Genomic DNA, 12,495 nt, shown 5'->3' on the forward strand with positions numbered 1-12,495 from the left:
GGCTTTTTGAGACGGGGTTTCTCTGTGTAGCCCTGACTGTCCTGCTACTCACTCTGTAGACCAGGCTGCCTGGTCTACAGAAATCCACCTGCCTCTGCCTCCCAAGTGCTGGGATTAAAGGTGTGTGCCACCACTGCCCAGCCATGTGTTTTTATTTTGAGACAGGTTTTTTCATAGCCTGGAACTTGTTCTGTAGCCCAGACTGGCCTGGAACTCATTCTTTTGCCTTGGCATCCTGAGGTCTGCGATTATAGGTGTTTGTTACCACACCTGGTTTCTCATCTTACTGGTGTTCAGTCTTTTAATGAATGAAATAAAAATTCCTGACAGCCTGCTCACTTTCTATGCACTGAGTCATGGTTTCACCTCTTTTCCAAAGCTGTCCTTTAACGTTTCACAACACCCAACCCTTTGTGTTGTCACAGTTTCCAGCATGGAGCCAAGAACACAGCATATGGGTCGGCCCTGTTTTGTTTTAAGACAAAGTAGTGCTGTAATCCAGCCTGTTGTCAAACTCATGACACCTGAAACTCATGCACCTCAGCTCTCAAGTGCTGGGACTATGGACTACCGCTCAGAGTAGGAGTTTAGTAAAGGCGTACTGAATGCAGAGTTGGTAAATAGCCCAGCCAAAGACTACAACAACTGGACATAAAATCAAATAGCTGCACAGGGTTCCCGGGACACATCTAACATTATAGAAAATACATCCATCGCCCTGCCTACCCATTTCCAAAGTCCTTCATAATTGTTCCTCAAAGGAACGGTTAAGAGACAGAGGTATAGGGCTGGAGAGATGGCTCAGTGGTTAAGAACACTAACTGCTCTTCCAAAGGTCTTGAGTTCAATTCCCAGCAACCACATGATGGCTCACCATCTGTAATGGGATCTGACACCCTCTTCTGGTGTGACTGAAGACAGTGACAGTGTACTCATATACATAAAATAAATAAATAAATAAATCTTTGAGAGAGAGAGAGGGTGGGGGTGGGAGAGAGTGAGTCTTAGGGTTTCTATTCCTGCACAAAGCATCATGACCAAGAAACAAGTTGGAGAGGTAAGGGTTTATTCAGCTTACACTTCCACATTGCTGTTCATCACCAAAGTAAATCAGAACTGGAACTCAAGCAGGTCAGGAAGCAGGAGCTGATGCAGAGGCCATGGAGGGATGTTCCTTACTGGCTTGCTTTCCCTGGCTTGCTCAACTTACTTTCTTATAAAACCCAGGACTACCAGCCCAGGAATGGCAACCACCCACAATGGGCTGGGCCTTCCCACCCTTGATCACTAATTGAGAAAATGCCTTACAGCTGGATCTCATGGAGGCATTTCCTCAAGGGAGGCTTCTTTCTCTGTAATAACTCCAGCTTGTGTCAAGTTGACACACAAAATCAGCCAGTACAGAAAATATCTTTCTCAAAGAGGCAATAAGGAAGACAGCACTGGAGTTTGGATTTGGATAAAGTGGACAGACTGGTGGTTTCTTGTTTGTTTGTTTGCTTGCTTGCTTGCTTGCTTGCTTGTTTTTTCAAGACAGGGTTTCTCTGTGTAGCCCTGGCTTTCTTGAAACTCACTCTATAGAGCAGGCTAGCCTCAAACTCAGAGAACCCTCTGCTTTGGCCTCTGGAGTGCTAGGATTAAAGGCAGGCGCCCAGCTTGATAGATGTTTTACTACTGGTTGCTTTGACTCTCTTCTGCAAAGCCTCTGATGAGTGGCAGAGCAACGTCGTGTGGCTGGGGACCCACTGAGGCACTTAGAGTGAACTGATGAGGAACCTCTGTATCCAGAAATGTGCCTGGGAGATCCACACATGCTTCCGTGCTTACTGTGGGGCTGCCCTGTGTGTCTGGAATGTTCTCCTCTTCCCACCTCTCATCCCTTACTTAGCTGGCTAATCTTCCAGATTTCAAACACCACCAACTTTTCTGGCTCATCCTCCTTGCTATGCTGTGAGTAAACCCAAGGAAAGTATTCTGGGTGTATACTCCTCTCCTGACTAATCTCACTGAATTGTAATTGAAATCAAGATGAGTGGCTTTTGCAAGTCTGGTGGGAAGCAGCCATTCCTTGTTTGCTGTGTTTATACTGAACAGGGAGACAAAGCTTTAGTTAGAGAACTGAGGTTTTGGTGGACTTGATCAGCTTGGCTTTTGTGACTAACAGGAATGATATCCAAGACGATCTACAGAAAGAGTAAAGGACTGATAGGCAGGCAGGGTGTACTGATTAGTAGGGAATTGTTTTCTTCTCTTAGGGAAATCTAAAATGTGTTTTCACTACCTAGGAAAAGCAAAGACTCCAGGCTCACATGTTTTGTGATTTTTTCCCCCCAAGTAACTTATTCTTTTTTTTTTTTTAAAAAAAAACAACAATTTGTAACTAAAACTTTTCCCTTTTTTTTTTTTTTTTTTTTTTTTTGGTTTTTCGAGACAGGGTTTCTCTGTATAGCCCTGGCTGTCCTGGAACTTACTCTGTAGACCAGGCTGGCCTCGAACTCAGAAATCTGCCTGCCTCTGCCTCCCAAGTGCTGGAATTAAGGCGTGCGCCACCACTGCCCAGCTAAGATTTGTTTATTTTTATGGTTTGCTTGCATGTATGTCTGTGTGAGGGTTTCAGGTCTCTGGAACTGGAGTTACAGACAGTTGTGAGCAGTGAGCTCATCTGGGTGAGAATTGAACCCATGTCCTTTATACAAACAGCCAGTTCTCTTAACTGCTGAGCCATCTCTCCAGCTTCCCAAGTAACTTATTCTTACCCATGGAGAAATGAAAGGGGAGCGGGGAGAAGGAGGCAAAAATGATCCTCAAGACTAGGTCTACATTCTAATCCTTCATTATTTGGTTTGGCTGGGTTTTCAATTTTTTAACAATTTTAATTATTTACTTACTTACTTGTTTATTATTTGTTCACTTATTTCTTTAGTGTGAGTGTGGGGAGAGGGGTGTCAGCACTATGCCCTGCTATTACATAAGTGCATGAGGTCCTCATATTTGAACTTCAACCTCTTTGCCCACTGAACTGTTCATCACTCCAGCCTTGATTCTCAGCTTTTGCAAGAACAAAACATTATTGGCACTGTCTGGCAAGATATCTCAACTAGTAAAGGTGATCCGAATTCCCTTCTGGGAACTCGTGTGGTGGAAGAAGAGAATCGATTTCCATAAGCTGCCCTCTGATCTCCATCTGCTAATGTACACACCCACACACATGCAAGATAGATACAATTTAAAAGGCTTTTTTTTTCAAAGATTTATTTCTTTATTTTATTTATATGAGTACACTGTCGATATCTTCAGACATACCAGAAGAGGGCATCAGATCCCATTATAGATGGTTGTGGGCAGCCATGTGGTTGCTGGGAATTGAACTCAGGATCTCTGGAAGAGTAGCCAGTACTCTTAACTGCTAAGCCATCTCTCTAGCCCCTAAAAGTATTTTTTAAAATATTATTTTTCTTCATTTTTATCTTTTCTCCTCCATTTCTTTTTTTTTTTCTTTTTTTTTTTTTTTTTTTTTTCTTTTTTTTTTTTTTTGAGATAGGGTTTCTCTGTGTAGCCCTGGCTATCCTGGAACTCACTCTGTAGACCAGGCTGGCCACGAACTCAGTCTCCTCCATTTCTAAATCTTCTGGGAAAGCTATTAAGAGATAAATAAATGTTAGAGCAAAAAAGAAGCACAGAGGTATCTGAGGAAAAAGGACACATACCTGCAAACCCCACACTTAACGCACTTGGAACGTGGTGATGGGGCGGGGCGGGGGAGGTAAGACCATCCTCAGCTACAGACAGCTGAGACAGTGGGCTTTGCTCCCTCTGTGTCTCTCTGTTCCTGCCCTCCTCTACCCCACTTTCTGTCTCTCTCAGTTTTTCTTTTCTTTTCTTTCTTTTTTTTTTTTTTTTTTTTTTTTTTTTTTTTTTTTTTTTTTTTTTGGTTTTTTGAGACAGGGTTTCTCTGTTGTAGCCCCTGGCTGTCCTGGAGCTCACTTTGTAGACCAGGCTGGCCTCGAACTCAGAAATCCGCCTGCCTCTGCCTCCCAAGTGCTGGAATTAAAGGCATGCACCACCACCGCCTGGCTTCTCTCTCAGTTTTTCAAGACAGGGTTTCTCTGTGTAGCCCTGTCTGTCAGGGAACTTGCTTGGTAAACCAGGCGTCCAACTCAGAGATCTTCTTGCCCCTGCTTCCCCAGTGTTGGGATTAAAGATGTGCACTACCATGCCTGGCTGTTGGAGACTCCATCTCAACTACAAAACAAATTCGGTGGCTACAGAGATGGGTGCTCAGCTGCCTGTCTGTGGAATGGGCATAATAACTACCTGGGGGCGGGGGAAGGGACTGCTGAACAAATGTGATGAGACAGATAGTGTGACAAAGCAACTAGCAGGAGGTGGAGGGAGGTGCGCTCTGAAGAGCCCACATTCAAGTGGTAGAAGAATGCAGAAGAAAAGGTTGTGGAAGGACGTTTCTCCTCCTGATCCTCTAGCCTAAGGCAAGCACTGGTAACCTCTACTGCTCACCTTCCAGAAACACTATGCTCAGGGTATGTGCAGCTGTCCACACCCAAGCCACCCAAAATGGAGTCGTTCTGAGTAGTTAATAAGGTAGAAGTTAGGACTTTGTAACTAAACACTACACAGGCCCTGTGTGGTGGTGCATACCTTTCGCCCCAGCACTTCCCCAGGCAAGGCAGGTGGGTCTCTGAGTGTGAGACTAGCCTGGTCCACACGGTGAGATCCAGGCTGGCCTGGAAGCTGTGATTCTACTTCCGCGGGCTTGCTGCGATAACAGGAGTGTGCTCCCACACTTGGCTGTCTCCTCATCTTGACAGCAGGAGAAGGTTGAGTGCCACCTTTTGCCTCTGTCTGTCTCCTCAGGTTATTACATATTCCAGCCGTCATGTCTACAATAACTTGACTGAGGAGCAGAAGGGCCGAGTGGCCTTTGCTTCCAATTTCCTGGCAGGAGATGCCTCCCTGCAGATCGAGCCTCTGAAACCCAGTGATGAAGGCAGATACACCTGCAAGGTGAAGAATTCAGGACGCTATGTCTGGAGCCATGTCATCTTAAAAGTGCTAGGTAAAGTAGGATCCCAAGATAAATGCCTGCATCTTTTTGTTGTCCTGCTTTGGTTTGGTTTGTTTGTCTGTTTGTATGTTTTAAAAGATTTATTTATTTATTTTTATTTTATGTATGTGAGTACACTGTTGCTGTACTGATGGTTGTGAGCCATCATGTGATTGCTGGGAATTTGAATTCAGATCTCTGCTCACTCTGGTTGACCCACTTGCTCCTGCCCTGTTCACTCTGGCCTAAAGATTTATTATTATATCTAAGCACTCTGTAGCTGTCTTCAGACACACCAGAAGAGGGTGTCAGATCTCATTACGAATGGTTGTGAGCCACCATGTGGTTGCTGGGATTTGAACTCGGGACCTTTGGAAGAGCAATCAGTGCTCCTAACGGCTGAACAGTCTTTCCCGCCCTTGTTTGTGTTTTAAGACAAGGTTGTTTTTTTGTTTTTGTTTTATGTGTGTGTGTGTGTGTGTGTGTGTGTGTGTGTGTGTGTGTGTGTGTAGCCCTGGCTGTCTTGGAACTTGCTCTGTAGAAATCCAACTTGCCTCTGCCTCCTGAGTGCTGGACTTAAAAGCGTGCACAACCATCACCTGGCAATGCCTGCATCTTAAGGGGTGTCTATGAGGCAATAGACAGCTGCAAATGGTAAAGTCACCTATGCAATCCTTTGTAGTGTGCACTTAGACTTCACCACAAAGAAGCGTTTATGTTCTAGATTTTAGCTATAATGAGAGAAGAAAACACAATTATAGCTTTCTTCTTCTTCTTCTTCTTCTTCTTCTTTTTTTTTGGTTTTTCAAGACAGGGTTTCTCAGCCGGGCAGTGGTGGCGCACGCCTTTAATCCTAGCACTTGGGAGGCGGAGGCAGGCGAATTTCCGAGTTCGAGGCCAGCCTGGTCTACATAGTGAGTACCAGGACAGCCGGGGTTACAGAGAGAAACCCTGTCTCGAAAAAAACCAAAAAAAAAAAAAAAAGACAGGGTTTCTCTGTGTAGCCCTGGCTGTCCTGGAACTCACTTTGTAGACCAGGCTGGCCTCAAACTCAGAAATCCGACTGCCTCTGTCTCCCAAGTGCTAGGATTAAAGTCGTGCACCACCGCCCGGCTTTTTTTTTTAAACTTAAGTCTCCAGCAACTACAGTAATAGTCATCCCTTCTGGGCGTCTGACCTCCTACCTTGTCCTTTTTTTTTTTTTTTATTTACACGTAAATTTCTCCTTTCCCAGTTTCCCCTCCAAAAACAAACAAACAAAAACAACAAGAACAAACCCCTGTCGCCTCCATCCTCCCCATGCCTACCACCCCCCCTCCCACTTATTGGCCCTGGCATTCTTCCCCTACACTGGGGCACAGAACCTTCACAGGGCCATTTTTGTTTTTTTGTTTTTGTTTTTTTTTTTTTTACATATTTATTATATGTAAGTACATTGTAGCTTTTTCAGACACACCAGAAGAGGGCATTTGATCTCATTACAGATGGTTGTGATCTGCCTTGTGGTTGCTGGGATTTGAACTCAGGACCTCTGGAAGAGCAGTCAGTGCTCTTAACCGCTGAGCCAACTCTATAGCTCTATAGCTTTCTTTTTTAACCTTATTTTATGGAGCGTGTGCGTGAGTGTGTTACAAAGGTCAGAGGACAACTTTCAGGAGTTGCTTCTTTCTTTCCACTGTTGGTTCTGGGATGGAACTCAGGATTCCAGGCCCACACAGCAAGCATCTTTACCCACCAAGCCATCTCCATGGTCCGTAATTATGATTCTCCCATGGTAGCTCATTGTAAAATTCAAACACCCTCTAAGACTCACCGTCCTTTGAATATTTGAACGGTTACTTCCAAACTACTGATCATTTATCCTTGTTTCAATATCAGTAAAATTGTATATAACTTTCCTTAAATTTCCCCATAAATAGCCGTGTCTGTCTCTTCTGAGTCACTGCAGGTTCCAGCGTTGCTAGTAGCAGCTGGGGGCGGAGGATTCTGCTAGGGAGAGGGACAGGGATGGAGGAGGAGAGGGTGATCAGGGATCTGGGAGGTAAAGCATGGCTGGATGAATTTCAATTCAAAACTGGATAAAGTCAGGCATGCCGGAGAACTGAATAAGGAGCAAAGTGGGGTGTAGTTCTCCCACTGGCGTTTGGAGACTCTCTGAATGATCAGGCTTAAATCTTTTTCACCAGTGAGACCATCCAAGCCCAAGTGTGAGCTGGAAGGAGAGCCGACCGAAGGAAGTGACCTGACGCTGCAATGTGAGTCTGCCTCTGGAACTAAGCCTATTGTATATTATTGGCAGCGAGTCCGGGAGAAGGAGGGAGAGGATGAACACCTGCCACCCAAATCTAGAATTGGTAAGTCATCTCCCTGTCAATCTGCTGGGCCAAAAATATAATGTGGCGTCCACAAAATTCCAAATCTTCCTTGTCAGAAGCTCACCAGATGCCCTGGAGCTCGCTGCTGAATCTCGTGCGTGCGTGCGTGCGTTCGTGCTTGCGTGCGTGCGTACGTGCGTGCGTGGTTGTCATTGGCTTGTTTTGTTCTGGGTTTGATTTGGAGTTTTGGGGTTTTGAGGCAGGGTTTCATACAGCATCATGTCCTAGTTTGCTTTTCTGTTGTTGTGATAGAACAGTATGACCAAAAGCTAGTTAAGAGGGAAGTGTTTATGTCGTCTTATGCTCCCAGGTCACAGTCCATCTGTGAGAGAAGTCAGACAGGAAGGCAAAGCAAGAACCTGGTGGCAGGAACCATTGACAAACCCTACTTACCTACTTGTTCTCTCCATCATGCTCAGCTCGCTTTCTTATATAACCCAGACTCTCCTGCCTAGGGATGGCGCCACACACAGTAACCTGAGCCCTCCTTCCACATCAATCGTTAATCAAGACAAATTTTCACAGACATGCCCAAAGCCAGTCTAATCTGGAATACTACTTGTTCCCTCTTCCCAGATGTGTCAATTTGACAATTAAAAACCAACCAGCCCAGGTCTATTCTCAACCCTTTGGCTGAGATCAAATGAGAGGTCTTATGTAGGCCGGGCTAGCCTTGAGCAACTGATCCTTTAGCTTCCACCTCTAAAGTGTTGGGCTTACATGCTCACACTACCCCCATGCCCACTGTGAACCTCTCTTGCTGTTATTGCTTAATTATTGAGACAGGGTGCCATGAAGCCTAGGCTGACACAGAACTTGCTACATAGCCAAGGACAGTCTTGAACTCTGGATTGTCCTGTCTTTCTCCCAATTGCTGGGATTACAGGGACTTAACAACATGACTGGGGTGCTGTCAAACCTCTTGCATTTCATTTTTCAGTTGTAAACTCATGGACCATAATAACAACAAAACCCATTTCTTCCTTCAAATGAGGCAGAAATGAGAGTGTGGGGAAAAATGCTATCTAAATTAGCTGGTTTAGTATCCACTAACTATTCTCCATCTTTTATTTTCCTTTTGGTTCTGCACTGGGGATTGGACCTAGCACCTTGTACATACATCCCCTCCTCCACAGACTCTCAGGAAGTTGTCCAGAACTTCCTTGAACTTCCTTTGTAACCCAGTTAGCTCTATGGCAGGTAATGTTATTTATGCCTCAGCCTCCCCAATAGCTACAGAGCCTTTGTTCCCAATCTTTTGTAGCTCTTGAGGATGCATAACAATTTAAAATAATATCTCCCCAGTTCCCATGCTCCAAAACAGGATCTTTTCTGTCACTTCACCCCATCCAACCATTCCACATCACAGGTCTGTGATGCTCATCAGTAAACAATAGAGATGCTGTCCTGGAGGGGACTTACCATCTCGATTTCTGCTTCTACAGATTACAATAACCCTGGCCGAGTGCTGCTGCAGAATCTCACCATGGCCTCCTCTGGGCTCTACCAGTGCACAGCAGGCAACGAGGCTGGAAAGGAGAGCTGTGTGGTACGAGTGACTGTACAGTGTGAGTATCTCGGGATTGTCTTTCTTTTATGATGGAGATGAGAACCCAGGACCTTTAGAATGCTAGCATTCTGCCATTGAACTAAACCCTCAACTTTCCAATAATGACATTTTTTGTTATTTCATTTAAAATTGGTGGGCTAGAGAGATGGCTCAGTGGTTAAGAGCACTGACTGCTCTTCCAGAGGTCCTGAGTTCAAATCCCAGCAACCACATGGTGGCTCAAAACTATCTGTAATGGGATCTGACGCCCTCTTCTGGTGTGTCTGAAGACAGTGGCGACAGTGTACTCATATACATAAAATAAATAAATAAATATTTAAAAAATAATTTATTAAAATTTGTATTGTTACATTGCAGGTTAGTATAAGATGTCTTAATTGTGAATAAAAGTAAGGTCAAGGTCAAAGTCTTTACTTCCAGAAGACCACTTATTGATATTTACTGGGTGTATAGTAACCAATGTGAATTAGCCAGTCTGCTGGACTAGAACCAAACTGTGGAGCTGGGAATTTGGTTCAGTAGGCTAGCACCTGCATAGTCAGCTCCCTCGGTAAGATGCCAGCACCAACATACACACAGACACACACACACAGACAAACACACATATACACACACAGAGACACACACACACACAGACACACACAAATGCAGCCAGTCACGAACACACACAAGTACATGAATATGCAGAGACAGACAGACCAGACAGAGTCAGAGATGCTAGAAACAGCAACAGACTAGAGTGGCTTTAGAGATGCACACGTAATCCTCAAGCTTAGAAGGTGTAACCAGATAATCTGGAGTTGAAGGTCATCCCCTACTCCACACAGACATTAAGAGCTAATTAAAGCCACATAAAAGCCTGTCTCAAAAAATATTAAAACAGCCCGGGCGGTGGTGGCACACGTCTTTAATCCCAGCACTTGGGAGGCAGAGGCAGGTGGATTTCTGAGTTCAAGGCCAGCCTGGTCTACAGAGTGAGTTCCAGGACAGCCAGGGCTACACAGAGAAACCCTGTCTCGAAAATATATATATATATATTAAAACAAAAAAGCAGGGTCAGGTGTTTTGATACATTCTGTAATCCTAGCTCTAGGGACAGCAGGAGTGTGATACCTGCTGGAGCTGCTTGATAATATCATTTTTCTTTTAGTTTTTTGTTTTTTAAAGGAAAGAAAAGAGCCAGGTGTGGTGGTATACTCCCTTAATCCCACTAGCACGTAGGAGGCAGAGGCAGGTGGATTTCTGAGTCTGAGGCCAGCCTGGTTTACATAGTGAGTTCTAGGACAGCCAGGGCTACATAACAAAACCCTGTTTCAAAACAAACAAACAAAGTAAATATATAAATATGCCAAGGGAGAAAAGCAATCAATATCCTTAGCCAGCTCTGGAGCTTATAGACCACAAAAATGACGCCTGCCAAAGTATCTTCAGGGATGAAGTAGCAGCCCTTCCGCCCTGGGGACTACTAAACACTTTTAAATAAAAGACATCATAAACCAACTTACAAAACAAAACTGACATGAAGATCTCTATCTATTTCTGTGGAACAAATTACCCCAAATTAGTGCACTTAACACTTTTTTTGTTTTGGTTTGGTTTTTTGAGACAGGGTTTTTCTGTCTAGCCCTGGCTGTCCTGGTACTCACTCTGTAGACCAGGCTGGCCTTGAATTTAGAAATCTGCCTGCCTCTGCCTCCCAAGTGCTGGGATTAAAGGCGTGTGCCACCACTGCCTGGTTTAAAACTTTTTTTTTAAGAATTATTAATTTATTTTATGTAAATAAGTACACTGTAGCTGTCTTCAGACACACCAGAAGAGGGCATCAGATCCCATTACAGATGGTTGTGAGCCACCATGTGGTTGCTGGGAATTGAACTCGGGACCTCTGAAAGAGCAGTCAGTGCTCTTAGCCACTGAGCCATCTCTCCAGCCCCCACACTTAAAACTTCTGACTCTCAGTTTCTACAAGAGGCCTAGCTGGGAAGTCAGGCTCACTGTCTCCTCAGGAGAGGTTACACAGAGCATCTTCTGTGCTGCACACAGGTAAGACTTAGATGCTAGAGGCTAGCCCTCTAAAATGGCTCCCAGTGACTACTGGGTGTAGGCCTTCTTTCTTCACATAGGCTCTCAAAAAAAAAAAAAAAAAAAAAAAAAAACCTGCAAAGTCACAGCTGGCTTCCCTCATGGTGACATCTGAGAAAGCATGCTCTGAGAGTTCAAGCTCAGCCCAAGCTTCTTAATGAGATACAGCCTGAAACAGACATTTGGGATCTAGAGACTTGAGAACTAAAAATTGCACTGATTTTGTATAACCAAAGTCTCAGATGTGACCTGCTGTCCCTTCTGATCACGTCTGTATTTAGTTTACTATAAGTGAGTCATGGGCCGGTAAGATGTTCAGCAGATAAGGTTCTTTGGCACTAAGCCTAATTGAAGGTCTATGTCCAGGACTCACGTGGTGGAAAGAACCAACTTCCTTTAGTTGTCCTGTGGTAGCCACAGGAGAGTATGGGGACACGTACCTACCCAGCACCACCCTCACCCCACCATACCACACATGCAGCACACAAAATAAATGAATAAATAAATAAATATAGCTAAAAACCAACCAACCAACCAAAAACTACTTCATCACTTAATGAAAGAAAGAGCTGTTAAGATGTCAAAACTGGCCAGGCGGTGGTGGCGCATGCCTTTAATCCCAGCACTTGGGAGGCAGAAACAGGTGGATTTCTGAGTTTGAGGCCAGCCTGGTCTACAGAGTGAGTTCCAGGACAGCCAGAGCTATACAGAGAAACCCTGTCTCGAAAAACAAACAAACAAACAAAAAAAAGATGTTAAAACTGGTCCAAAGGCCGCTTGAGACATTAGATTAGGGACAAAGACATTTTAACTTGAAGACTGGGAAGATCACTGGAGCAGGCAGCAAAATAGTTAATGTTCTACAAAATCTGTGATTTCTGTGGTCACCTATTTAACTGGAATAGGAATCTCTCTGCTGTACAGAGGTCTGTTAAGTTGTCATCATCAAGTCACAAATTGTCAAGTACTGTACTTCCATCCTTTCAAGTATCAGTTGTCTTACAAATTTAACAAGGTCTCCACTGAAAAAGTATGAGCTGGCTTTCATGTCAACTGAACATCTACCCTTTTTATTTGAAGCTATTGTAAAAAAAAAAAATCAGGACCAACTGGGCATGGGAACTCATACCTGCAGTCTCAAAGTCAAGAGGATCATAGATTCAAAGTCAGTCTGGGCTATAAACCAAGACTGGGTTTCAAACACACACATACACACACACACACACACACACACCATGTGCATGCGTGTAAATAATAATACCAGTTATTAGAAAGATTGTATGTTGAAACAACTGCAAAATTGTTCTTTAGCCAGGTCTGGTGGTACATACCTATAATCCCAATACTTGGGAGGTAGAAGTGGAAGATCAGGAATTCAATGTCATTCTTTTTTTTTTTTTTTTTTT

The 12,495-nt window shown here is 44.2% G+C and overlaps 1 protein-coding gene across 1 annotated transcript in view; it reads left to right on the forward strand.

The window, feature by feature from the left end:
• Window positions 1–12,495, forward strand: part of Clmp (CXADR like membrane protein) — a 105,978-nt gene that overhangs the window by 87,906 nt on the left and 5,577 nt on the right. Inside the window, exons 3-5 of the mRNA XM_031344948.1 lie at window positions 4,873–5,074; window positions 7,249–7,416; window positions 8,883–9,005. Of these exons, the coding sequence (XP_031200808.1) occupies window positions 4,873–5,074; window positions 7,249–7,416; window positions 8,883–9,005 (493 nt within the window). The remainder of the gene's footprint in view (window positions 1–4,872; window positions 5,075–7,248; window positions 7,417–8,882; window positions 9,006–12,495) is intronic.

The sequence above is a fragment of the Mastomys coucha genome, unplaced genomic scaffold (assembly GCF_008632895.1).
Source record: "Mastomys coucha isolate ucsf_1 unplaced genomic scaffold, UCSF_Mcou_1 pScaffold23, whole genome shotgun sequence".
Lineage (NCBI taxonomy): Eukaryota > Metazoa > Chordata > Mammalia > Rodentia > Muridae > Mastomys > Mastomys coucha.